General features: G+C 36.4%; 2 protein-coding genes and 1 long non-coding RNA gene across 5 annotated transcripts; 2 read left to right on the top strand and 1 right to left on the bottom strand.

Moving 5' to 3' along the window:
* The first annotated feature begins 48 nt into the window (after window positions 1–48).
* On the top strand, window positions 49–4,559 carry LOC127072560 (integrator complex subunit 7). Of its 2 annotated transcripts, XM_051013064.1 has the most exons (14): window positions 49–344; window positions 541–636; window positions 770–1,089; window positions 1,163–1,387; window positions 1,466–1,715; window positions 1,796–1,869; window positions 1,948–2,093; window positions 2,171–2,516; window positions 2,582–2,841; window positions 2,938–3,138; window positions 3,220–3,313; window positions 3,429–3,532; window positions 3,616–4,111; window positions 4,189–4,559. In XM_051013064.1, coding segments are annotated over exons 1-14 (2,889 nt in total). In that variant the 5' UTR covers window positions 49–343; the 3' UTR covers window positions 4,465–4,559. The 2 variants fall into 2 exon arrangements, with proteins under 2 accessions (XP_050869021.1, XP_050869022.1); XM_051013065.1 differs by having other exon boundaries at window positions 49–636.
* On the bottom strand, window positions 4,296–24,839 carry LOC127072582 (uncharacterized). 2 transcript variants are annotated; one of them, XR_007785530.1, is made up of 4 exons: window positions 24,712–24,839; window positions 23,708–23,866; window positions 13,547–13,870; window positions 4,296–4,441 (listed from the first exon to the last, which is right to left on the bottom strand). It is a non-coding gene; the product is annotated as an uncharacterized LOC127072582 (long non-coding RNA). The 2 variants fall into 2 exon arrangements; XR_007785529.1 differs by lacking the exon at window positions 13,547–13,870 and having other exon boundaries at window positions 4,297–4,441.
* On the top strand, window positions 4,689–25,098 carry LOC127072568 (lachesin-like). Its single transcript, XM_051013079.1, has 9 exons — window positions 4,689–5,045; window positions 16,543–16,632; window positions 18,260–18,381; window positions 21,067–21,252; window positions 22,024–22,216; window positions 23,499–23,627; window positions 23,710–23,829; window positions 23,924–24,094; window positions 24,502–25,098. The coding sequence occupies exons 2-9, from the start codon at window positions 16,548–16,550 to the stop codon at window positions 25,005–25,007; spliced, it is 1,512 nt and encodes a 503-aa protein (XP_050869036.1). The 5' UTR covers window positions 4,689–5,045; window positions 16,543–16,547; the 3' UTR covers window positions 25,008–25,098.
* Window positions 25,099–25,434: the final 336 nt, after the last annotated feature.

Below are 25,434 nucleotides of genomic sequence, written 5' to 3'. Positions count from 1 at the left end.
CATAACAAAATAAAAAGCTTTTCATATCTTTCTGTGTCTTATAATCTGATCTTTAAATTAAAAAATTTTTTCAAGTTTCGATCCTTCTTACAGTGTATTTCTCACACATAAATAAAAAAATCTATGTGTTAGATATTTTTGTATATGGATGTGTTTGTGCGAGTGTGTGGATGAAAATTATTATAAGAAATTTCAATGATGCTTTGCTAATGAAATATTAACTATCTTGTTAATTAAAGCTTGAGTTATAGTAGTATATATATATATAGTGTTAAAGGAGGAGCTTTCTTTTAAAGCATTGCTATTTTAAAGATACAAGACGAACAAAAATTGATAAAAAATAAGTATGTACATATACCTGCAGCTAAGTATATATATATGTGTGTATATATATATATATATGCACATATAAATAAGACTTTTTCATATATATGACCATTTACGATATAATACAGTAGTAAACATGTGGAATAGCATAGCATAAGTAGTTAAGAAGCCGGTTAAGTAAATCATTCTGTAATAAATTATTTTTATATTTAGTGAATATGATAGGAATGAGAATGAACGCATTTAATGATACTGGACTTGGAGAACCCGAACAAGATGCTAATAGTGCACTTATTGAACTAGACAAAGGTATACATTTCTAACCTTAAAATATTGTGATGAAAGTTTAGTCTCATTTATATAAACAAACGTGTTGGATTAAGTTTCCATGTACAGCATGAGCAAATTAAATAAAAATACCAATGTTTTTTATTTTTTTCAGGTTTACGATCTAACAAAATAGGTGAACAATGCGAAGCAATAGTTCGGTTTCCTCGATTATTCGAAAAGTATCCATTTCCTATATTGATAAATTCATCTTTGCTGAAACTAGCAGAAGTATTTCGCATGGGTACTAATTTTTTAAGAGTTTGGGTTCTTAGAGTATGTCAACAAAGTGAAAAACATTTAGATAAGATATTAAACGTGGATGAGTTTGTCAGACGTATCTACAGTGTAATTCATTCAAACGATCCTGTTGCTAGAGCTCTTACTTTACGTACTTTAGGTAGTGTTGCAGGTATAATACCTGAAAGGCAACAGGTAATATTTCTCATATAATCTATTTTCTTATATAGAGTTTCTTTTATTGAATTATCGTGTTATTTATTCGAAGGTTCATCATAGTATAAGGAGATCTTTGGATTCTCATGATTCGGTCGAAGTAGAAGCTGCTATATACGCTGCTCAAATGTTTGCAGCACAATCCAAATTATTTGCTGTATCCATGTGCAGCAAAATCTCTGATATGATAAGAGGTCAAGCAACGCCAGCTTCTATGAAGTTACAACTTATACCTATTCTGCAATACATGCACCATGACACATTCACGGCATCAATGGTATTACAAACGTGTAAAGTTCGTTAGTTAAACAAACGTGATGTATAGATCATTCATTGAAATTTATATTTATTAAAGGTAAATGAATTATGTATGGAACTTCTCGCTAGTTACCCAGCGGTTGAATTTGTAAGAGTAACGCTGAGCGCATTAAGCACTTTAGCCTCCGCTACATTGATAGATATTCCAGAACAAGTTGTACTACTCTTACGATATCTTCAAGACGATCCAAGGTTATCTATTAAACGTCATGCTTTACATTTACTCCATTCTCTTGCAAGACGTGGTGCACATTTATGGCCGCAAGGTGCTCTTAATAATTTGATTGGTACGTTTTCTCAGTGTTCTTCTCATTAACATACCTTGTTATTCTTTATTTAATTTTGTAATACATTCATATACATTTAGAAAGTACTACAAAATTATTACAAGACGGTACCGGAAATACGGATCTGTTGATTCGCACATTAGATGTAATAGAGGTAGAGTACTGTTTTCAATATAATCGATATTATATGTTTGTATGTGCGAATAATGATTAAAGTACTGTTTAAATATAGGTATTAAGTCAAAGCGCTATTACATGCGACGCCAATATGGACGAAGGAAGCCCACTTTTATCTCTTTGCGTGAATGCTTGCTATTCTCCAGATCCATTTGTTGCTGTCAAAGCTGTAACTATACTCGCAAGAGTTGTATGTTATTGGTATGAAGAGAAAAATTATTTAAATGTCAAGTTAAATCACAGTTCAGTAAAATTATTTTACTTTACTTGATTGACAGCTACGAAGAGGGATTACCTACGTACGCCACTCAAGATCTTGTATCTTGTCTGGAATCATTGATTATATTATTAGCTTTAGATGACAAGCATTTGCATCAACTAAAAGCTTGTTTACGTTCAACGGTAAAACTATGTCATGCACAGCCGAGTCATTGTTCTGTTTTTGTCGATGCTATTGGATCTACGCTTATTAGCACTAGTGCAGAGAATGGACAAAGTGAGAAACAAGCGGTTGCATTATGCGAAGCTTTGGGAGCGATTGGAAGTTTAGGAGAAAATATACTACTTCCTCTTTTACCGGACGTATTAATAAAACTTAAACAAACTTCGCATATGCATACTAAGGTTTGTAAATCTTATCGATAATCATTAACTTATCATACCTTTATTTTGTCCACTTGTTGTTGTAGGTAATGTTATGCACATTGCTTTTCCAAATGATAGCAGGTGGATACGAGTGGAATTCCGAGTGTTTAAAAGCTATAGAAGAAACGACGAAAAGTGTGGATGGTTGGGCTAAGTATCGAATCGCGAGAGGTGCTGCTAGATACGGTCATCATGTAGTTGCAACGCAAATATTTAAGAGTTTAAAGGAAGCCGTTGCATCCGAACAACTTCACTTTTGGTTATCAGGATTGGAATTGGTTACCAAAGCAGAAAGCTTTCTCATGTAAGTAATTGCATTTAATAATGGCATATACTGAGTTTACAATAAACTATATGTTTCTTTTTCGTCCGTTTTTGATTATATATTGAAATTATAAAGGGACAATGTCGACATAATTGATAGCTTAAAAAAAGTGGACATAGTTGAAAAATTAAACGCGGCAATCGCACACTATGCAAGTGCTTGCGCGTCATTAAAAGCCGCTAGTACACCTTTGCGTAGTCTACAATTTGCCAGTGAATATGCAAAATTACGTTGCGAATTTTTACAAGCTGCGGTACAACTTTTACATTCCTGCAGGTAAGTTAAAAATGTTTTAATAAATTATGATCGTTTGGTAATAATTACGTTTGCATCTAAATATATATTTTTCTTTTTCAGATCGTTATGTACCGCTCCACCACCTGCTATCGCGTGCACAGTAGTTCTTGCGACGAAAGATGATCTTCAACGATACGGCCGTGTAACGCAACAGGTATACACAACTTAAAAAAAAAATATATATATATATACATAGAATGTACGACCGAAGAGCATTATATGTAATAGATGAATTTAATCATTCTGATTTAAATTTAAATATCGTATAGCTAAGAAAATCCGTCCAAGAATTAAAAATGTGTGCTGAGAATTATCAGAAATTATATCAATCTGCTTTCGATGCGGATCCTGGTTCCTTGGCGAATATCAGAGCGTATCCTTCGAATATGAATATATTAGTAGAAAGAATAATATTCAATCTTGTGATAATATTTGCCTTACAAAATATTTGTATAGTTTACAAGAAATGTGTTGTTTGATGGGAAATAGCGTAGAAAGAGTTTGCGGAGGTTCTACCATATGTATGTATCAACAGAACGAAGTGAATTTTGATTTTGGAGGAACGGTAGAAATGCGTCAGTTAGCTCGTTATTGTACGGAATTGCGTCGTCTTGCACCACCATGGGTTGGAGAAGGAAAAGTGGGTGGTATCAGTCACGTAAGAGTCGGCTGTATAATTTCGCAAGTTATGTTACTTGGTGCTGGAAACATGAGGTTACCAATTCCACGTTACTTCTTCCAAGCTTTGCAAGCAACGAGCGTTAAACTTTCGGTTTCACCGCAACCTCGAGTACTAGGTGAACCAGTTTCCGTACCTCAGGGTAGTCAACTAGCATTAAAGGTCGAAGGTGTGTTGAGGCATGGTCGACGTGCATCGTTATATCGTTCGGTATCAGCTGTGTGCATTTCTATATCCACTACACCTCCCTCCAAGATCAATTCGGATCAAAAGGTAAATGAAGGAACAAAAAAATTACGAAGAAAGAATCGTATAAAAGAATTCTTTATATAAAAAGTTTCTATGTACAGGATACAAACATGAACGAGTTGCATCAAACGGTAACACCCCATCGCGATTTCTTCGCCTGCGAATTTTTACTTTCCCTTGGAAGCGTGGCAGCTTCGGCCGTAGGATGTGCGAGTACATCGACTAATACCGGCAATTCGACCACCGGTGGTGGTCAATATCAAGTAACTGCAAGTGCTAGTATACTCGACAAAGATGGTAACGTTTGGAAATGCGGACCACGTTCTACCCTTCAAGTGCGAGTACACGAAGAACCTATGAAGAGAAAATTACCTTAACAATATTTTTAATCATTTATAAGTAACAAAGTAAATTATGTAATATTTACAATTTGTATACTTTGCAATACGATTTTAATTACGTTACACTATAAGGATGTTACTCTTTACATCCCCATCTAAGTCATCGATAATCCTGTAATTTTGTCCGAATGATCTTTTCTTTATTTTTTTTCTTTTTATTCTTACTTTGAAAAAAAAAAAAGAAAAAGAAAAATTCGCACGCGCGCGTTAGAGTCGCGCGAAGAGCGTGCCAATGCAAAAGATAGCTTGTACTTTAACGAATCGCATGATATTCATTGTGTGGCGAGAGAGTAGACAAGTAGTCAGAGTCGGCGTGCGAGTAGAAGAGCGTCGAGGGAGGACCATAAAAGGGAGATCGCGAGGGTGCACGGCGCACAGTCGCGCATCGTCTGCCCGCCTGAACGTTGCGTGTTCAATCTTCGAGAAATCGTTGAACGAATCGTTGAACAAGTATTCGTCGAAAGGAGAGAAGCAACAATTATGTATTTCGAGATAATCGCTCCAAGATAATTGCCTCGTCTATTGTATTATTGAACTTCGTCACGCGTTTGCGTGCGGTGAGTAAAACTTTTGCAAATGATTTTTTTCTTTTTTTTAATGTCATTGTTATCTAAATTTTATTTTGATATTGGCACACACGCGTACACGATTCACATGATAGATAATTCACCTGCCGCGAAATTTTGTCCGTATTACAAACGAATATCATAAGTTATATTTTCATTAAATTTCCACGCGAGCGATGATTGTTTTTAATTGCAACAATTTCCTCTTAACGAATAATTATTTATAATCGTTGTAATGAAAGAAAATTTGTATTAACATATAAATTAACGATTAATGCAAATGTAATTGATGAAAATCATTGAGCTTGTATTCGATATTTAGCTACTAGTTATTACGAGCATCGGTTACTTCTAATTCCAGTTTACAATTAGTTTTGCATGTATTATTAGAAAAGCCCTTATATTCCTTAAAAAGATACGAGAAGACTCATAGGAGCTTAATGTACAATGACTGTACCGAGACTACTACTGTGGCACTAAGCGTTGCGGTTTAAGCTGTTCTACAATATATGCAATGCGATTCGAACTGTTCTTCCAAAGAGTAGTTGTGCCAAATGGTTCACGAACTAATGCTCAAAATTCGAGTACTTCGATGTTAGAGCGATGGTTAGGCACACGTGTGCGCGCGAAAAAAAATATTATCAAAGAAGACTTTCTCTTTTAATATTCTATTTCCCCCCTCCCTCTTTTTTTTATTTTTTCTCTCGACAAAGATTATAAGTTTTTCAATCGAAAATTTTTCAAGAATTTGTAACGTAAAAAATGTTGGAATAGTTTCCCTTTTACCCCTTCACATTCCTTCATATAAGAAATCTCTTTTATTCCACTAAAATTCATTTCGTTACCCCGTCACTTTTATTCGATTTGATAAAATTGAAAGGGAATAACACAAAGTACGGTTCGGTTTCTCTAAGATTCTCATGCATAGAAAATCATATCGGCTTCGTCTATACGCACAATTGCAGATATATTATTTCTTTCTGCTCGATCGAACTGCTGAGAGGACTTGAAGGAAAAGCACCCTTATGCTATATATTTACAATTCCTATGTAACGTGGTACTCACTAAAGTGAATTTTCTACGGTCGTAAAAGCGAGTCAAACATTTTATTCTATTAATTACTTTACATATTTCTTATTTATCATATATAAATATATATATGTATATATATATAAAAAAAAATAAAAAAAAAGTATTTACAACTCGTATATAGTCCTTGCTTGTATGATTGATATTCGAAGGACGATAAAATCTCCGGTTCTTTTAGAAAATTCAATCGATTAATCTTTCCCCGAGCTTTGTTCACGAAACATTCGATTTTGCAGTCATGCGTTATTTGCTCTTTTCGTTTATCGTTCTTCGTTCGTCACAGTTTATTGGTCATCTATCAGAACTGTTATTCGCGTTGCTAATTAATATTGAAAATATTACGTTTAATCGAGACGACATAAAGTTCATTCTTCAAATTATATCAGATTTTTTTCCGCGTATAAACGAATATATATATATATATATATATATATATATATATATTCTCTCTATTTCCTTCTTCTTTTTTTTCTTTCCATCGTTGATAAGAAATAAACAACAATTTTTCATCAAAGTATCGAAATTGACATTTTATCGTCAAGGATTGCTTTCACGTTCGCGCATGATCACCCATGAAAGTTCGAATTAAGCGCGGCTAATACGTTGGCACGTCTCTCGAAGGGGGTGTGAGAGTAAACGGGTTGGTGAGTTGAGAGGGTGAAGGAGCGAGAGAGATAGATAGACAGATAGATAGATAGATAGATATATATATACATGTAGGGAGAGAGAGAGAGAGAGAGAGAGAGAGAGGGAATGTTTGCTCGAAGCGACGAAAGTGAACGGCAGAAATAATGGACGACGGGTTCGGGAGTAGAGTGGCTTTGCGCTCCGTACAGGCATTTGTTTGAAAGCGACGGTAACGTGCACTGGTAATAAACATGCCGAGCTAGCGGATTGACTGATGATACCATCCACACCGTCGGATGTTATTGGTTGTTCACGGCCAACCGTTGAGCAGTTAGCACCGAGACGATGTCAGATATAGTGTATGTATATATATAGATATATAGATATACAATGTATCGACGTCGAGCGAACAATAATCGTTCGTCCGTTTCCTTTCTCTTTGTCTACATTTACTGTTAAAATTGCTTGATTGCGAGAGAAGGAAGATTTCAGGAATATAATTGGTTATCGTACTTCCTTTTCTAAATGGATCTTAATACCTTTGTTAAGATACAATAGTAGGATCCTATTATAGTCACGATTTTCAATAGACATTTTGCAAAGGATTATGGATCATAAAGGATCACTAATTTTCATATAAATTTTCTAAGATAGATAAATTTTTCATTTCAACATTTTCTAGCAACTTTTTACGAAAAGTCTAGAATAGAAAGAGATCGCTAGAGTGAGATAGATAGATACATAGTTAGATAGATAGATAGATAGATAGATAAATAGATAGATAGATAGATACATACATACATACATACAAAGAGAGAAAGAGAAAGAGAAAGAGAGAGAAAGAAAGTAGTGTGATGAAGAAGTAGATTTCGAGGAAACGCGACGCGGAACGATTCCCTCGGGCGCGATCGTCATTATCATAATTTTTTCTCAATGTCGCCTAACGAACGCGACACCGAATGCGTAGAAGATGCGCTATGCGTGCCAAGAGAGACAAGAGCGTAGAGTAAAATAGTTGTGAGCGAGTAGACGGGTGTGGGGATTGGGTAGGGGTGAGTATAGGTAGGGTGTCTGTAGGGGGTGGGATTTGGAACCGAGAGGTGGCTTCCATAGTATATCTCTACGTGTATGTGTATATATGTGCGCGCACCTCAGCCCGCGGGGTGCAACTTAATGAGCTTCCTGTGTTGGTTCCGCTTTTAGCGCGTAACTTGGCGTCCCTCTTGCACTGCCTGCTTCCCAATCCTCTTCCTCTCTCTCTTTCTCACTCATCCTCTCTCTCTCTCTCTCTCTCTCTCTCTCTCTCTCTTTCTCTCTTTCTCTATCTATACGATCTTCCATAGAAAGACTCTTTCCTCCTTCGGTAACTCGGCAACGATCTGCCAAGCAACGGCAACGATTTGTGCACGCGTTTCGCGAACGCTTGAAAACGATCCCCTTCTGTATGGCCTCTGAAAGGCTTGTCAAAGCTAGACAGAAATTAGTCGAGATGCGTCAACGTTCTGACGTCTTCAACGTTCTCTCTTTCGTATTCGACCTATGCTCAAGATATATGTGCACGAGCCATCTACGTACGTTCGCTTTCGCGAACTACGATAGTTGTATCAGAAGGAGCTTCGCAATACATTTTGCACCGTATTAAGTTATAGGAATACGTTCCCGTATTCTGAAGCACCGCGAGAGATATAGAGTTTAATAGTGAATCTTTACGAGAGTTTAAGAGAGATGAGAAAATCTAAGGATCATCTATCTTGATAAACTCGTTCAAATCGAAGAAGAAAAAGATAAACGGAAGAAACGGAGAAATGCGTACTTTCGAGAAAGAAAGTGAGAAGAAATCGCGAAAACAAAAAGATGAACGAAGAGAGCTTTTAGGATTTCCAAGGAAGAAAAGATGAGAGAGAAAGGCCGCGCTCATTAAACTTTATTAATCACACCGGAGTGTTCTTCTTCAGCGGGGTAACGCTGCCTTTTTATTTCGCTTCTAATTCCACGAGAGCGAATCTCCCATCGACTCGTCGACGTCGACGTCGACATCGACGACGACGACGACGACGACGACGACGACGATGCTGCTCGAGCATGATTTCATCGGCTCGTATTTCTGTCGGATCATGTGACAAACACACACCTATACGTTGACACACACAGATGGACGTACTCGCGCACACAATACGATCGCATACTTCACGTCCTGAATCCCTCGACACTGCTCTTTTCACCGAGTGGCGAAACGAGGATTTTGCGGTCTTGTAGAAGTGCTGCTCTCCCTGGAAATGTGCTAAGTTATCGCCGTTTAAGCCTCTTTACGAATCTACCCCCTTTTTTCTTTTTTTTTCTCTCTCTTCCTTTTCTTTCTCTTCTTCGTCATCATCCGCTTTATCTATCTTTTATCACCTCGATACTACTCACTCTACTTCCTTCCTTCCTTCCTTCCTGCTCTTCTCTTTTGTTTTCCCATCTTTCACCCCCGATCTACCCCCGATCTACCACCGATCTACCCTCTACCCTTTTCTCCACTTCCTCTTTTTCTCACACCACCCTTCCTTCACGTTCAACCACTGACCCGATTACTTCTTCTTCGCCATCTGATTCCTAATCATCGAATACAGACATCGTACTCTTCTCCCGAAGGATTAACTGTTACTGCCAAGGATTCTTGTTCCCGACCATTTCTGTAACGCGCATCCTCGATTAGAACACGCCATTCCTACAGCTGTTACTCCATTTCGTGGTAAGCTAATTGGATTATACGATTGCCAAACTAACGCACGAATCAATATACTTCGATAAATCGGAGTACGATTGATAATGTTCTCTCTCTATCTATCTATCTATCTATCTACCTATCTATCTATCTATCTATCTATTTATCTTCTTTGAAGAATCCTCTCCCTTCGTATTCATTAAGAAATCGTTAAAGAAAAATTTCGTTTTCACGTCTACATCGCGAAATCGTTCGAGGAGTTAACCCACCTCTTCGCTCACTACGAGAGTACGTATATACACCGATCATGATTCGAAACTCTTTTATCCTTCCTCTTTCCTTCCTATCCCGCTTCCCATTCTTTTCCCCGCGATAAATTTCGGGAAACTCAATATTTGATTTGATAGCGGATTTATGGAGATTCTCCAAAGTCAAATATTTACTCGCACGAATATCTGGACGTTCGATGCCTGGATGAAAAAAATCACTGGGATATATTTATAGATAGGTATGTATATTATAATGATCGGGGTAAAGGAAAAAAAAATAGAAAATAAAAAATAATAAGAATAATAAAAAAAAAAAGATGAAAGGATAAACGAGTTTGTTTGTTTTAAACGACGACTCGACATTCTTCTCATTTCGATAAAAGACCTTCGAAATCTTGAAAATTTCTCATCGTTCACATCGTTCTAACGATTTATGGAATTTATGAATATTATTGCAAAGTTCCTTTGACTTTAAAACGTACTTGGTATTTATGAAATATGAAATATGAAAGGGAATAGAGACGTCTCGAAGAAAGGAACGAATGAATGAACGAACGAACTAACGAAGGAACTAACGTAAGAGAGGATACTGCTTGTATTGCTATTACTACTACTACTACTACTACTACTACTACTACTACTACTACTACTACTACTACTGCTGCTGCTGCTGCTGCTGCTACTGCTGCTACTAATACTAATACTACTACTATTACTAGCCAAAGAGCAACCCCGATCGTTCCCGTTTTGAACGTTGTGCCAACTTTACAGACAGTTTCAACCACAATCCTTAAGTTTCATCGTAGCTCGGACGAGCCGAGAAGCGAACCCTAACTGTGGGTCGTTACTTCTGTCAGAATACGTCCATCGGTCATCGGCATTCTATCGCTATTTTGAATCCATTTTCCTGTGCTTCTTCGTCATGCTCGTGGTTTAAGAGACATATAGAAATGGATGATACTTGCTCGAGGTTTGACGCCGAACTTCAAGGAGTTTGAGTTCGTCAAACTTTACTTCCCGTAGGATTTCAAGCGTAAAGAGAGAGAGAGAGAGAGAGAGAGAGAGAGAGAGAGAGAGAGAGGCTGTGGGATGAGTCTCTTTTCAATTAATTTCAATCCACTTGAAAACACAATCAGATATCAAAGACTTGATTTTCCCCGTTACCGAAATAGATGTATAAATGATTTAAAAGAAAAAGAAAAACAGAAAGAAAGAGAAAAATATATATACATGAAAAGTATTAGTGGACTTTTACTTCTTGTCTAGTATAATCTCTCGCGTTGGACACACACAACTACATTGAGAAAGAATTTAGAAAAGATCTATTCAAAGTATTTCCATTACGAATTAGTCTCGAAAGCTTCTCGGGTGCTTTCTCTCCACATAGAACTCGACTGGAAGTGACTTCTACAGAAGTTACGATGTTCTCGACATTCATTTCTCGTTTCTACTTTGAATTCTCGGTCGAATTTTTTCTTTTTTTCTTTCTTCCTTTTTCTTTTTCTTTTTCTTTTTTTCTAATTTCTCGACGTTACGAAGCGATTAAAAAAGTCATGTAAAACGTTATGTTTCCACACTTTGGTGGCATAAGTAATTGAGTTTCGATTCAAAAGTTTAAGAGAGAGAGAGAGACAGAGAGAGACAGAGAGAGACAGAGAGAGAGAGAGAGAGAGAGAGAGAGAGAGAGAGAGAGAGAGAGAGAGAGAGAGAGAGAGAGAGAGAGAGAGAGAGCATACGATAAGATGAATTCTATCGAAACTTTGGAAAGTCGTTACTTTTATCGGTTGCTGACTTTCGGCTCATCGATAGTCAATCGCTATTTCGCCGCACTCTCCGTTACGTTAACGAGAGGCGCATAGACCCTCAACGTAATACGAGATAGGGATAGATAGATAGAGAGAAAGAGAGAGAAAGAGAGAGAGGGAGAGAGAGGGTTGGAAAACGGAAGGGCGATAAGAACGAACGGCCGAGAGGGTGCTTGCACTTTCCGAGATCACTCGAAGCGTATACGAATGAATATACATATACAGAATGAAGGAAAAAGTTTCTCTTCGAAGAGTGAAATTTTACGAAATGTGAAAACTTTTTTCTATATATATATATATATATATATATATATATATATATATATATAATAGAAAGAGAGAGATGTATGTGTTTGTGTGTATATATATATATATATATGTATATATATATCCATCGATCCATCTATCTCTTTCCTTGCTAAACGATACATATCGAGGCGTCATTTTTGATATAAGAGAGCAGAAAAATCGAATATTCTTATTCTTTCTCTTTCTCTCTTTCTTTTTCTCTTTCAACAGAACTAGCATGCGATAGGATTATGATCGATCGATGGAAAAGCGTCTATCCTTGAAACGAATCGGACAATAATTTCGAGCAACGTGTTGCACTTAAAAGTTCTCTTCAATATTTTACCATATATATTTTATTTTATTATACATATATATGTATATATATATATATATACTTGCCCTCCCAAATACATATACATACGTATATGTGGAATTTGTTTGTAAAATCAATTTAATGCTTTCGATTCGAGCGGCAAAGAAGATATTTGGATCCTTGAAACACCCCAGGTACGTATTAAAGGTAGATCAATGATCAAAGGAAATTCGAATGCCTATAAGGGATCCCCGATGGTATTTAGCTCGTGGCGTACCAAACGCGCCACATAAGCTACACTAATCGGACCTTCTGATAACGCGACACACAATATACATAGATGCCATCTATCGAAGTACTCCTTGAACTCGAATCGAATCGGTTCTATGCTTGTGTAATGTCAAGTATCGTTATCGTTTCGTTTGCTTTGAGAAGTGTGTCGTATATCGTATCCTATAGTATCGCATTCGTATATATCGTATATCGTATCGTGTAAAAAAGTTTCTTTTTCCTTTCTCCTTTTTCCACAGTTTTCTTTTCTTTTCTTTTCTTTTTTTTTCAAAACGCAAATGTGCAAGAGCGTGAAAGTTAAAAGGGTAGAAAGCGTTGTGTTCGTTATAGGAGAGATTTAAGATTTTGAATATTTACAAGGACTCGAAGGCTTGTTCTTGGCAAACGCAAAAACGACGTAAGATTCGCGAGTAAATCCGTCGAGAAGCGATTAGCCAAATGCAAAGGAGGTGCTTCGACGACTACGAGTATTCTCTTTCTTTAGCTTTGCCAAAAGAGGCAGGTGGAAGTGTCGTATTTGTTTAAGTGCACGCGAAAGAATCACCTGGGAGATGTAAGAAGCGAGGGAAAGTGAATGAGAAAAATACAAGTAAAAAGTGAAATAGAGAAAACTCGTAAGTAATAGCAGCAAAGCAAGCAAGCAAGCAAGCAAGCAAGCAAGCAAGCAAAGCAAGCAAACAAGTAAAGCAAGCAAGTAAGCAAGCAAGCAAGCAAGCAAGGAAGCAAGAAAGCAAGAAAGCAAGCAAGCTGGGTAAAATGAACGGATATATGATGCCGCGGAGTAACTTTTATTTCCTCTCAAGCTACAGGAGAGTCAGAAGAGCGAAAGAAGAAAAAGGAGTCTTTGGGTTGGCGAGTGATCCAAGGGAAAAGAGCTTGGTAGCAAGAGCAAGAGAAGGGGTACCTTCCAACCCCTTCGAGTTCCTTCGAGCGAGTGAGCGTAGAGAGAGAGAGAGAGAGAGAGAGAGAGAGAGAGAGAACCGAACTTACTTTCCACCTCTTCCCCCTCCACTTCTCTCTCTCTCTCTCTCTTCCATCTTCTTCGCCTTCTACTTAGAGTCTTCACGCTGTTAGAGCGGCACTCTACCTTTCCGATGTACCTTTGGTTAAGCTCCAACGTTTAAGACTCTTCGAGCTTTCTGTGAATGCACTCCTGGTTGCTGCTACTTTCTACGAATGGAACTCCGCCTCCGTTTAAAATATTTTTTTTTCCTTTTCCCTCTTCCCTCTCTCTCTATTTTTTTTCTTTTTTACTTTTCTCTTTCTTTCTCTCTTTCTTTCTTTCTTTTTTTCCTTTTCTTCTCTTGCTTTCTCTTTTTTTCTTTTTTTTCTTTTTTTTTTTTTTAATGCTATCTTCCGCTAAGTTCAAAGTTTACTTTCACAGCTCTCACAACTCTCGAGATCCTTCGAGTCTGGAATTATTCCTATAAATGAGAAGAATTAATTATTGCGAAACGTATACATTTATTTCATTCTGGTATTGTTATAAATATTTTCTAGTTCTCATCATAGTTTTAACGTATTTTTCTAAACTAAATCGAAACTGATCCAATCTAATCTAATTACCGACAATTTCACTTTTTTCTCATACTTATTTATTTAGTTCTTTTTTTTTTGTTTTTTGGAATATTTCAATGTCAAAGCGTCTCTTAGCGGAGTCTGTAAACGTAATCACGGTCCCATAGACCGATTAAATTATAATTTGCAAGAATCGGAATCGGCACACAAGTGCATTTTGATTGAAAGGAACCTTCGGTAAACCAACCACGTTCGTCGATTTTCAAGGGAGCAGAGCCTAACGGAACGTTTCATTCGAAGGGAGATACATTCATCGACGCAACGTGTACATATCTACGATTCGTGTTTCCACAATGTACATACGTATGTATATATGTACAATACATACGTACATATGCGAGTTTACATCGTAGTCCTCTCTTATGCTTTCGAAATGATTCAAATAACAAAAGTTAGTGAAACGTAGTGGCTTATGAATGTACAATAATTTCTAATTGATGAAATATTATAGTAAATTATTTTCGAAAGATTAAAAAAAACTCGATGAAAATCTTTTTTCAAGATAATTAAACAACGTAAGTAATTAATTGTTAAACTATTTATATTTTATATACGTCGAATTTGTTTAACTTTGTTTGTTCATCAAATTTTCTCATATATCTGTATTATAATTATATAAACAAATAAATTATTATTCATGAACTCTATCTCGTAAACATTAACTCTCATGGAAAATATGGAAAAATTGGGAAAATTGCTGTACAATGGTATAATTTAAAAATAGAAAGAGAGACTCGATTTTCCATTCGTAAGAGAGAGAGAGAGAGAGAGAGAGAGAGATAAAGAGGGGTTGAAAAGAGAGACAGAGACAGTCATGACAATTTCTCGGACGATATAAACACGGTTACCGGTACACAAAGGAGACGTAAGCTTAACTAAAAAAGGTGACAGCTATTCTTACTTCGTTCTCCGTCGCCTAAGGAGCAATTACCTTGTTGTCCAAACGAGACACCTTTTTTATAGTTGTACGATTGAAATCCTTTGTACCGTAGCTCTTTAAAACATCTCGGTAGTTGGTGAGATTCCTTGCAAACGTTTTTTCTTTTTTCCTGTTTTCCTTTTTCACATTTTTATGAGAATATTCAATGAACAAAAGGAATTTGATTTACTGCTTTCACAGCGTTCGAGAAATGATCGATAAACTTGCCTTTGGATTATACCAATTACTTTTGATTGATGACTAAACGTAACGTTTCGTAAGATATAGAGAGAGAGAGAGAGAGAGAGAGAGAGAGAGAGATGGGGAGAGAGAGAAAATAAGCATGTTAAACCTTGTTTTCCATCCTTTTTTTAGGAGAGAAAAAAGAAAGAACACCCAACGTGTATTCTGAATTTTGATTAAAAAGCATAAAAGAAATGTAAGATAACAAAAATAAATAGATGAAGGAAGAGAAAGAAATACAATAAAAAGTAGAAAAAGAAAAGAAAAAAAAAAAGAATTATATAAAAACAAAACAAAATAATACTCAGGAGGAATAAAACGAATTGACAAAATTCCAGGCCGCACGCGTCCTCGTTCAGATTAAACACGTAAGCGAGAATAGAATTTCGGTGAAGGAGCAAAAGAGGGTACCTTAACTCCAGCGAAGTCACATAAAAGGGGTAGAGCGCAGTTGTAAGAGCAAAAGCGGGAGTAAAATTTTCATTCGACTGTTTCTCTCTCTCTCTCTCTCTCTCTCTCTCTCTCTCTCTCTCTCTCTCTCTCTCTCTCTCTCTCTCTCTCTCTCTCTCGTTTTCTCTTTGGCGGGCAGCAAGCAACGCTCGTAGTACTCGCACACATGTGTGCAAACCGTCTCGATAAGAGTGTGCGTGTTGAAGAGAAGAGAAGGTAGGTATGGATGGGTGGGTGACTAGTTGCCTCACTGGAGGGGTAGGAATAGCTACCATTCGAGTATTATTGCGGTACTGGCTGGTAGAGAGTGAGGGTAGCGAGGGTGGGATATATCAACGGTTGGCGTTTATGTGGCGACCAACTGTCGAGTTAATATTCACGCGATTCGGAGCTGACCCCTTCTTGCTCCCTCCCTCTTCCTCCTGTTTCTCTCTTCCTCTTCTTCTCGCTCCAACTCATTCATTCACTCACTCACTCACTCACTCACTCGCTCACTCACTCACTCACTTACTCTCTCTCTTTACGAGGGAAGTCACGTCGACAGCATAGAGAAATTCTCGATTTCCACTTTCATCTCTCTCTCTCTCTCTGTCTCTTTTTTTTCTGTGAAATTGATCTTCATCATTTTAACATCTTTTTCTATTTTTTTTTTCTTTCTTTCTTTCTTGTGGTCCAGACATAGGTTCGACGAATTTCCAAACATTGGCTAACTACGTCGTGACGTTTCAAAAGCACTAATTTAAAAATTAATCTTGATTATACGTTGTTCAATAGAAATGAAAAGTGATGTTTACCTTGGATTGTCTATGGCATTTATGATGAAACAAACAGGGATATATCGGCGTAAAGCAATATTGTCTCTTCGTGACTCGACATGAAATTATTTTTTTTTTATTTTGGTTACAGCACGCATGGCGCATGGCCCACTCTATGGCATGGCATCACGGGACCTCGTTACTTGTTTCCTTCTCACAGCCTTTCTCTACTCTAGTTTCGGTAAGAGACAAATGATACGTAAGTACCGATGCCGCAAACTCGCTTTACTATCTCTCTCTCTCTTTCTCTTCCTTTTTCCATCCTCTCTCCTTTTTATCTCTCTGTTATTTATACGATACTTCCTCCTTTTTTTACTCGACCGAAAATAAAGTAAGCAAAAATTGAAAACTATAGTAACAAACCTAGTAAAGTTTTTCTTTGAGTGACTAGAGATGATAGAAATAAATCTGAATGTCCATGCTTCTTTCTCTCTCTCTCTATCTACCTATATCTATTTATCTATCTATCTATCTATCTATCTCCAATTATCTTTTCTCTTGGTTTGTTCCACTTTCGAGATAAATCGAACGAAATCTTCTTAAAGGCACCATCGAAAGTTTTTGGAGCTTCAGTAAAAGTACATCGATACCCGTACAAATCGATATAAGTCGTGGGAATTAACGGAAAGAAAACAAAAAAAAAAGAAAAAGGAAAAAAGGGGAGCAAATGTTATGAATTTTTTTCTTCGACTCGAATCGAGATTGAGCTGCCTAAAAGAATCGATCTTTTAACTTTGGAAACATGTTCAAAAGGTACAAGGAGTCTATTCTTCATTATTTAATCGATCTCCAAGCAACTTGCGAGAAAGATCCAACTGACGAGTTTAACTTTTCAAAGAGACCAAAGAATGGATCGATTTTCTTCCTAATTAAAAAGCAACGTAGAACCACCGAGGAATATATTATTAGTTTTTGTTTTGTCACTGATTTCTAATTGTAAGCAATTCAACTGTACGTGATCAAACCACGCAATGTGGTTAATAAACTATTTTGAACAATCACGTCCACTCTTTAACATAAGTACACAAGACAGGGGTGGAAAATAGGAGTGATAGAGAATGAGAGAGAAAGAGAGAGAAAGAGAGAGAGAGAGAGAGAGAGAGAGAGAGAGAGAAATCTGGATGGAATTCGAATAGTCGACGGTAAATCGTTATTAATCCGAGCCACGATGGATATTCAACGAAGGATATTAATATGTACGCTGGCACGTGTGACGGATCAGATTAAATTAGACGACGAAGAGAAGTAGGTTCGGATTGCGAACACGTCGCTAGTTTATACATACTTCGATTTAAGAGAGTATTTTGTTATACTTCTAATCGAAAGATACAAATTTTTTTCTCCATCCCCTTTGTAAATTAACTTTGTCGGAGTATACGATATTTTAGCAACTATTAATGTTAAAAATATAAATATATTAAGTCGTCTGGTTCAGTTTCTCTCCCGATAGAATTTCAACAAGACATTTTCACAAATATGGAATATTTGAATTCTGTGAATAACGATAATGATTTTTTGTTCGAATATAAAAAATAAAAGCGATTTGAAAGTAATTATTAGATTTAGCTCGTATATCAACACGATTTTGCAAATACATTTTTACAAAATACTTCATATTTTTTAATACCGTAAACAACAACAACAACAACAATAATAATAATAATTAACAATTTCCATTAACAATTCCATTAATTATGGAATAAAAGTAAAAATGATAACGAGATTAGCGTTATTATCGTAATGCATTAAGATAGAGGGATCAAGTTCCAGGTCGATATCGTCTAACACAAGCTAATCGCATGATGCAGGTCAAACGTTGCCAAAGTCGGAGATACAGCCGCAGTTTCTGGCACCTTTGGAGAACCATACGGTCACTCAAGGCCGTGACGTCTCCTTCACCTGCGTCGTTAATCATCTTCAATCTTACAAGGTAATTGCATCTGGGCGTAGGTTTAATTAGTTAGTCGATTAAGGCCGGCAAGGCCTAAATCGTATAAGTGCTGGCCTAAATCGCGTTTCCGTAAATACACGACGTGCTTCAGACGGATCGCGCATTATCCATAATAGCTATCCACACAGATTGATTGTGTGTGTGTGTGTGTATGTGTATACGTAGTATAGTAATAGTAGTAGTAATAGTAATAGTAAAGACACAGACACTCTAACACTAAATCTAATCTGATCTATGGATGTGGATGGATAGTTACCATACTAGGAAGATATGCATGAGAGAGAGAGAGAGAGAGAGAGAGAGAGAGAGAGAAGAAAGTAAACAATAAAGAAAGAGAGAAATAGAAAACGATTCGTTTTTATGATATGGACGATTTATAAATATAAATATAAATATATATATATATATATATATGTATATGTATAAAAAGAAGCAAAGATCGAAAAAGCTCGAAAAGTAATTCACTTTGGAGAAGAAGTCCGAGTTTGATTGCACGTTCGAATCGACAATTGCTTCTCAAAGTATACGCGATCGCAAAAGGAAAGGTGGTAGTGGCAGTAGGTAGAGATTGAAGAGGTAGTCGGGGCCAAACTGTACTTTCGAGTAACGTAAAGAATACGAGAACGTGGGGAGGGAGAGAGGGGAGGGGGAGGGAGAGAGGGGAGGGGGAGGGAGAGAGGGGTGGGGGAGGGGGAGGAAAAAAGAAGCTTGAAAGAAAAGACATAAATCAGGAGCCACTAATATAAGATTCTAAGGTTACACAAGTTGAATGAGCTTGATTTTTCTCAGCCGATTCAAATTTTACTTATTTTCTTTCTTAACCTTCCCCCTCCCTTTCATCTTTCGCTCTCCTTCTGTCTCTCTCTTGTTTTACTATACCTTTGTAAAATATTTCTTTTCTCGTATGCCTTATCGTTCGTAACAAATAAACTAGCTATCGTTGTCGTATCTTATTATTTATTAATTACGTTCTTTTTGCTTTTCGTACGGTTTCTAATTTTGAAAATTGAAATAGTCAATATTCTAGGTCTCTATTACGAGTTTACTTTTGCTGTATAGAAATAGTAGACAGAGAGAGAAAGAGAGAGAGGGGAGAGAGAGAAAGAGAGGGAAAGAAAGAGAGAACATTCCAACTTATAACGAGGTAGCATTCTACATCAATTGGATTTATTAAAAATTTGTAAGATTCCGGACTCTCGAAAGCGTTTTCAAGTTTTATCGGAGAGAGGATATTAACGAATCGATGTGACATCGAGGAAAAGCAACGTTGGACGTACGTAGACGAGAAGAATCGTCGTATCGTTATATATATTATCCTCTTTTTTACGCCTTTGTATATATTTCTTTTTTTTTTTTCGAAAGAGGAAAAGTTTTAATTAAAAAATGGTTATTTGTTTGCACGGTGTATATCGCGAACGCGTACACCTTTTTCGCGGATTCTATTTGAACGAAATATAACGTGTGACAAACGGCAAGGAATATTTGAAATTTAAAACGAGCGTGCACAGGAATATATCCTGTTGGATATTTACCTTCAAATTTGTCGTTATAATCCGATAAAACGGATCAAAATTAAAGGATAAAATTTGCTTTTCGATCGGGTCTATTTTTTGAAAAAAAAAGAAAGAAAAAAGAGAGAGAGAGAGAAACAAAAAGAATTTCCTAACTCATATGAATCGTTTCATTATTCATATACAAGCACACACGTCGTTAGGATAGTCGAAATTTTAACCCACTATCATTTTTATATACATTTTTTCTTATATCTATATAATCAAAAATTATATAACGTGAAATTTCTGATATAACATATATTAATACGATTCTATTGCACTAATAACAATAAATATAATATACTATTTGTTAGCATTAACTTTTGTTATATAAACTAATAGTTTTTTGACGAAAAAATAAAAATTTTTTTAAAAATATATACATATATATGAGTGTGTGTATGTATGTGATTTGAAAGTTAGATGATGGTATAATAAGGATTAAAAATTCGTTCGAATTTTGGCGATGCGACGAGTGTTACTTGATTAACATTGATAAATACCTTTTACGAGAACCCTGACGCGATATTTGGTTCACGGTTACCTCTGTTTTCTGTGTTTGCTCCATTAAAAAAAAAGGGGGAAAAAATAACCCTTTAACTAGCGCTGGTTCCATTTTTCTGGCGTTTGCTAAGTAGAAGCCAAAAACCATGCGATTGTTCACACTTTTTCCCTCTCTCTCTCTCTCTCTTTCTTTCTCTCTCGACTCCCTTTTTTAACTATTCGGCTTTTAGCAGCAATATGCGGCACGCTTTACACCATTTATCCTGAATGGCTCTCGTTACGGTTGGTACGAAGTAACGAGTCATACAATTTGCTTTTCGTTCGAGTGTTTTAAGAGAAGAGAGAAGAGTGTTTGCTTGAAAAAAAAAAAAAAAAAAAAAAAAAATCTCCATGACCTCTATTCCCATTACATATATATAATTTTTTGTTTATTTAAATTTTTAAATAATAAATATATATATATATACATATTGTATCGACGTAGTGAAAGTCACTTTGAAATTTAATTAACGTTTAGAACGTTTCTCCATATCAGATAACGCCGTAAAGATTTATCTCTAAAGTTCTGAGAACACATCAACGAATCGTAATCTTTTTCATCCTACAGATTGCCTGGATAAAATCAGATTCGAGGGCTATCCTAGCTATTCACACTCACATGGTCGCTCATAACCCACGGCTCTCGGTCACTCATAACGGACATAACACCTGGAAACTTCACGTGAGCAACGTTCAACCAAACGATTCTGGAACTTATATGTGTCAGATTAATACGGATCCCATGGAGAGTCAGGTTGGTTGGAAACCGATCAAAATCTCAAACACTTGCAACTGAATAAAACGTTTTTTCTTTTTCTTTTTCTTTTTCTTAGACCGTAAACTATCTCGTATTTTCCTCGCATTTTCTTCGCGTATCGCTTGAAACTTTTTCTTTGGAATATGCGTATACAAAAGAGAATGTCGAGATAAAGTACGGTATGTTATGCTATGCTCGCTCGATATTTTCTTTATAAAAATTCCAAGATATAAATAGGACTGTTAGAAAGAATCGAATAAATTTTAAAAAGCTCCAATCGTTTTACCATTTCCTTCTATAAGAATTATATATATATATATATATATATATATATATATATATATATATATATTGAATATTTAGCTTTCGATCGTTTACCAAGAGATAAAAAGAAAAAAATATCAAGAGAGATAGAGAGAGAATCCCTTATTCCTTTTACAAATCATTTGAATCATTAATGATCTAGCATTTTGAAAAATTTCTAAAGAACTGTCACACACATATACACATATACAAATTCTACTAGATCCTTCACCGGTCCTATTATATTTATATTCAGATTTAGCTAGACTGTGCTTTCTCTTCGACTCTAAAACCGAGCTTAATGGTAAATCTCGACCGAGCAATCGCAAGAGTCGAGTCTGAATAGAACGTATGTATAATACGAGAGGGGGAAGAGTAGACACGTAGGATAGTAGACAGACCCTTTTACTAGCTATCACATAAGTAGTAGTATACGGTAGTCAGTCAGTAACGAACGTTACACAGACGGGCTACATGAAAGTAGTGATACCACCTGATATCATGGATCTCGACGACTCGGCCGACCTTTTAACGACTAAGGAGAGCAACGATCTGCGATTACGATGTCGTGCCACAGGGACACCGAAACCTACAGTCACCTGGCGAAGGGAGGACGGACGAGAAATTACTCTGAGGAGCGAGTTAGGTGTTAAACGAGGTATCCCTCTTGCTTTCCCTCTATCCATCGATATACAAATGTATATAGATACAGGCTATACGTTGATTATAGATGACGTACACGCTTTACAAGATCGAACAAATTTACTGAAAAAAGAGAGAGAGAGAGAGAGAGAAAGAGAAAGAGAGAGAACGTTGAACACATCCATCGTTGATCAATGTTGTATACAAAATTATATAGAAAAAGTAATACGTTCCGAACCGGCCATGTTCGTTATTGAATTAAAATCTTCACTGGCATTTTAACTAGTAATTGTCAATTTAAATGGATACATATTAATGGACCTACCTGGTTTCGTTTATCGTCGCGCGCGAATGTGTGAAATAAAAGAATAAAAAATAAAAGAAATGAAAAAAAGAGGAAATGTTAATACAAGTACATACGGAAATCGATCGAATTTGAATCATTAATAAATTGTACTTCTTTTTTATGTAACGCGATACGTATTTTGTACGTTGGAAATTTCCTATACGCTTTTCATGAAAAAGAGAAAGGAAAAATAAAAAAGATTTAAATAAAAAGGAACAAGCCAACGACGTGATAGATTTGCGACGACAATATATTTTCCATGTAGTCATCATCGTCGAGACTTTTTCAAGTAGCGATGAAAAGGCCGACTTCAGTAGGTTCACGATGTCCCGCAGAAAAGCAGCCATCCGATTAGCCTTTCTAACAGTGAGTGATGGATGTTGACTTTACATATATTTCCTCTCTGCCAAGCCCATCGACTCTTCGCCTATCCGATTGCAATATTCAGTGTGTACATTGCGTCGCGAGAGTGTATACCAGCCGGTATCTCCATCGTACCAGCGATTCCGCGATTTTCCTTTAAAATCTATCGACAGTACCGTGTAATGTCTTTATTAGTTTGTGCATCGTTCCGAGTACTTTCCAATTTTTTCTCACTTTTCTCATGGACTGGAAAATATATTGGATCTTTTCATTACGCGCATCGCGGAGAGTAATCAATCTGAATAGTCGCATTATTTCTACAAATTTCTTTCTTTCTTTCTTTCTTTTTTTTTATATATACCTATACATAGATATATACATAAATTTCAAATAAAAAATAAAAAAAGATAACGATCAAAAATTTTGCAAATTTTCGCAAGTTTTGTAAGCATTAATTTTCTTTTCTTTTCTTTTTTTTTTTTGTTTTACAAGTGCACGTTAAATCGTTCGAAGATATCTTTCGTCGTAACCTACATTTTTACTCATACCTAAGACAACTCTTAACATCGAATAAAATTATATTCGCAAGTACAATCCTACGAGGGTGAACAACTGCACTTAGTGGGGATATTGCGGCAGGAGATGGGCTCGTATTTGTGCATAGCCTCGAATGGTGTACCGCCAACAGTTAGCAAAAGATATCACGTCAATGTCCGATGTAAGTCGTAGATATAAAAAGAACACGAACAGGTTTGAAAATGTAGTTGAACGATTAATAGAAAAAGTCTTCTTACTTACAGTTAAGCCCTTGATCAAAGTGACGAATCAATTGGTAGCTGCTCCAACGAATAGCAACGTCATTCTGCAATGTTACGTCGAATCTTCGCCTAGAGCTTCGAACACGTGGTACAAGGACAACGGTGAGTTTCGTTCAAGAAATAAACATCGAACGTCCATCTGTAAAAAAAAAAAAAGAAAAAAAAATAAAAAAGAAAAAAAAATACGTTCTTGTAGGAATCAAACTTTTGGCCAACGACAAGCACAATGTATCAGAGTTCACAGTAAACGATTACGCGTATCAATTGAATCTCACGATCAAACAGCTAAGTCGAAACGATTTTGGTAGTTATATTTGTTCAGCGGAAAATCCATACGGGAAGGCAGAGGGTACGATAAGACTTCAAGGTAAGGTAACGTAAGCCATATATATATATGTGTATATATATTATATATATATATAATATATATATATGTTTGTCGGAGATAGAAGGGAGAGAACAAATACTCTCATTTCTAATAAATAGGTATTCGTGAGAACGTTGGCCCAAGGGCCTGGATAGCTAGCTTATTGGTCTAAAACAATCGCACGGATTCGAATCTTGATCCAGATGACCCAAAGGCCCAACTTTTTTCGCGAATCCTACATATGTGTTCTTTGAAACTCAAGGAAACAAAAAGAAAGAGAAAGAGATAGAGCTAGATAAATAGATACATACATACATACATACATACATACATACATACATACGTAGGTAGATAGATAGATAGATAGATAGATAGAGAGAGAGAGATTTTCCATAAAACGCTTACAGAGTTGCATCTGTCGAGGACGACAGTGCCGACAATTCGCAATACCGAGTCCGTCGAGAGGCAAAACTGGAGAAAGCAAATCGAGAGGAAGGGAGGCAAGAAGCATTCGTACGCGTTAGGACGAGAGGTCGGTAGCACGAATTCGACGCAGAGAAATGTCGTAAGTTGGACGCAGACCACGCCGATCTCAAGAAGAAATAACTCCAACTCACTGCCAAGTGTCGTCCTCGCGAAGAATTCTAAAGTTTCATCCTCAGCCTCCTCATCCTCTTCATCCTCCTCCTCCTCCTCCTCCTCATCCTCGTCGTCTTCTTCTTCTTCTTCTTCTTCTTCTTCTTCTTCTTCTTCCTCTTCCTCTTATCCAGCGCCGGCACCTGCGCCCGCACATTCCGCACCGACCCAGCTGGACGCACAGAGCGATGCAACGAGCACGCGTTATTTTCGATCGGTTCATCAGCTTCATCTGACGGTCGTTGTTCTCCTCTTTGCAATGACCTCGTCTTATTGAATTTACTATTACTAATAAAAAAAGATTTCATTGATTTTCGGTTAAAACATCTTTGTAGTTTTAAGATAATCGAACAGGTTACTTGATTTTTCTTCTTTTTTTTTCCTCTCTCCTTTCTTTTCTTTCTTCCTTATGAGAACATTATAACGCACGAAAGTAACAAAGATTCGTGCCGTGGTGTATATAAAAATAAAATGAAAAAAGGAACATTTTTATGACAATAACGATAACTCCAACGTGTGGTCAGTCTTATTTTCTTCCAGTAAAAAAAAACTCCCCTTTCCTTCGTTTTGATACAAAATTCTTGATACTCTTGTCGTCTGTAAAAAAAAAAGAAAAAAAAAGAAAAGAAATAGAAAAGAATTTAGCTGTCTGTTTCTGATTATTACAATGTCTGGCTATCTGTCTCTAATTATTTCTTTCATTT

The sequence above is a fragment of the Vespula vulgaris genome, chromosome 2 (genome assembly GCF_905475345.1).
Source record: "Vespula vulgaris chromosome 2, iyVesVulg1.1, whole genome shotgun sequence".
NCBI classification, from domain to species: domain Eukaryota; kingdom Metazoa; phylum Arthropoda; class Insecta; order Hymenoptera; family Vespidae; genus Vespula; species Vespula vulgaris.
Note: the sequence above shows the minus strand (reverse complement) of the source record. Positions and strands in the feature narration are given on the sequence as shown.

What these genes read in the sequence shown, in the direction of transcription:
- LOC127072560 (XM_051013064.1), top strand. An exon ending in ACTTATTGAACTAGACAAAG is followed by an intron (nt 637 to 769) that starts GTATACATTTCT and finishes TATTTTTTTCAG; the next exon opens with GTTTACGATCTAACAAAATA. An exon ending in ACACATTCACGGCATCAATG is followed by an intron (nt 1,388 to 1,465) that starts GTATTACAAACG and finishes TATTTATTAAAG; the next exon opens with GTAAATGAATTATGTATGGA.
- LOC127072568 (XM_051013079.1), top strand. Translation starts at nt 16,548, where the DNA reads ATGGCGCATGGCCCACTCTATGGCATGGCATCACGGGACCTCGTTACT. An exon ending in ATCATCTTCAATCTTACAAG is followed by an intron (nt 18,382 to 21,066) that starts GTAATTGCATCT and finishes TTCATCCTACAG; the next exon opens with ATTGCCTGGATAAAATCAGA. An exon ending in CGGATCCCATGGAGAGTCAG is followed by an intron (nt 21,253 to 22,023) that starts GTTGGTTGGAAA and finishes AACGTTACACAG; the next exon opens with ACGGGCTACATGAAAGTAGT.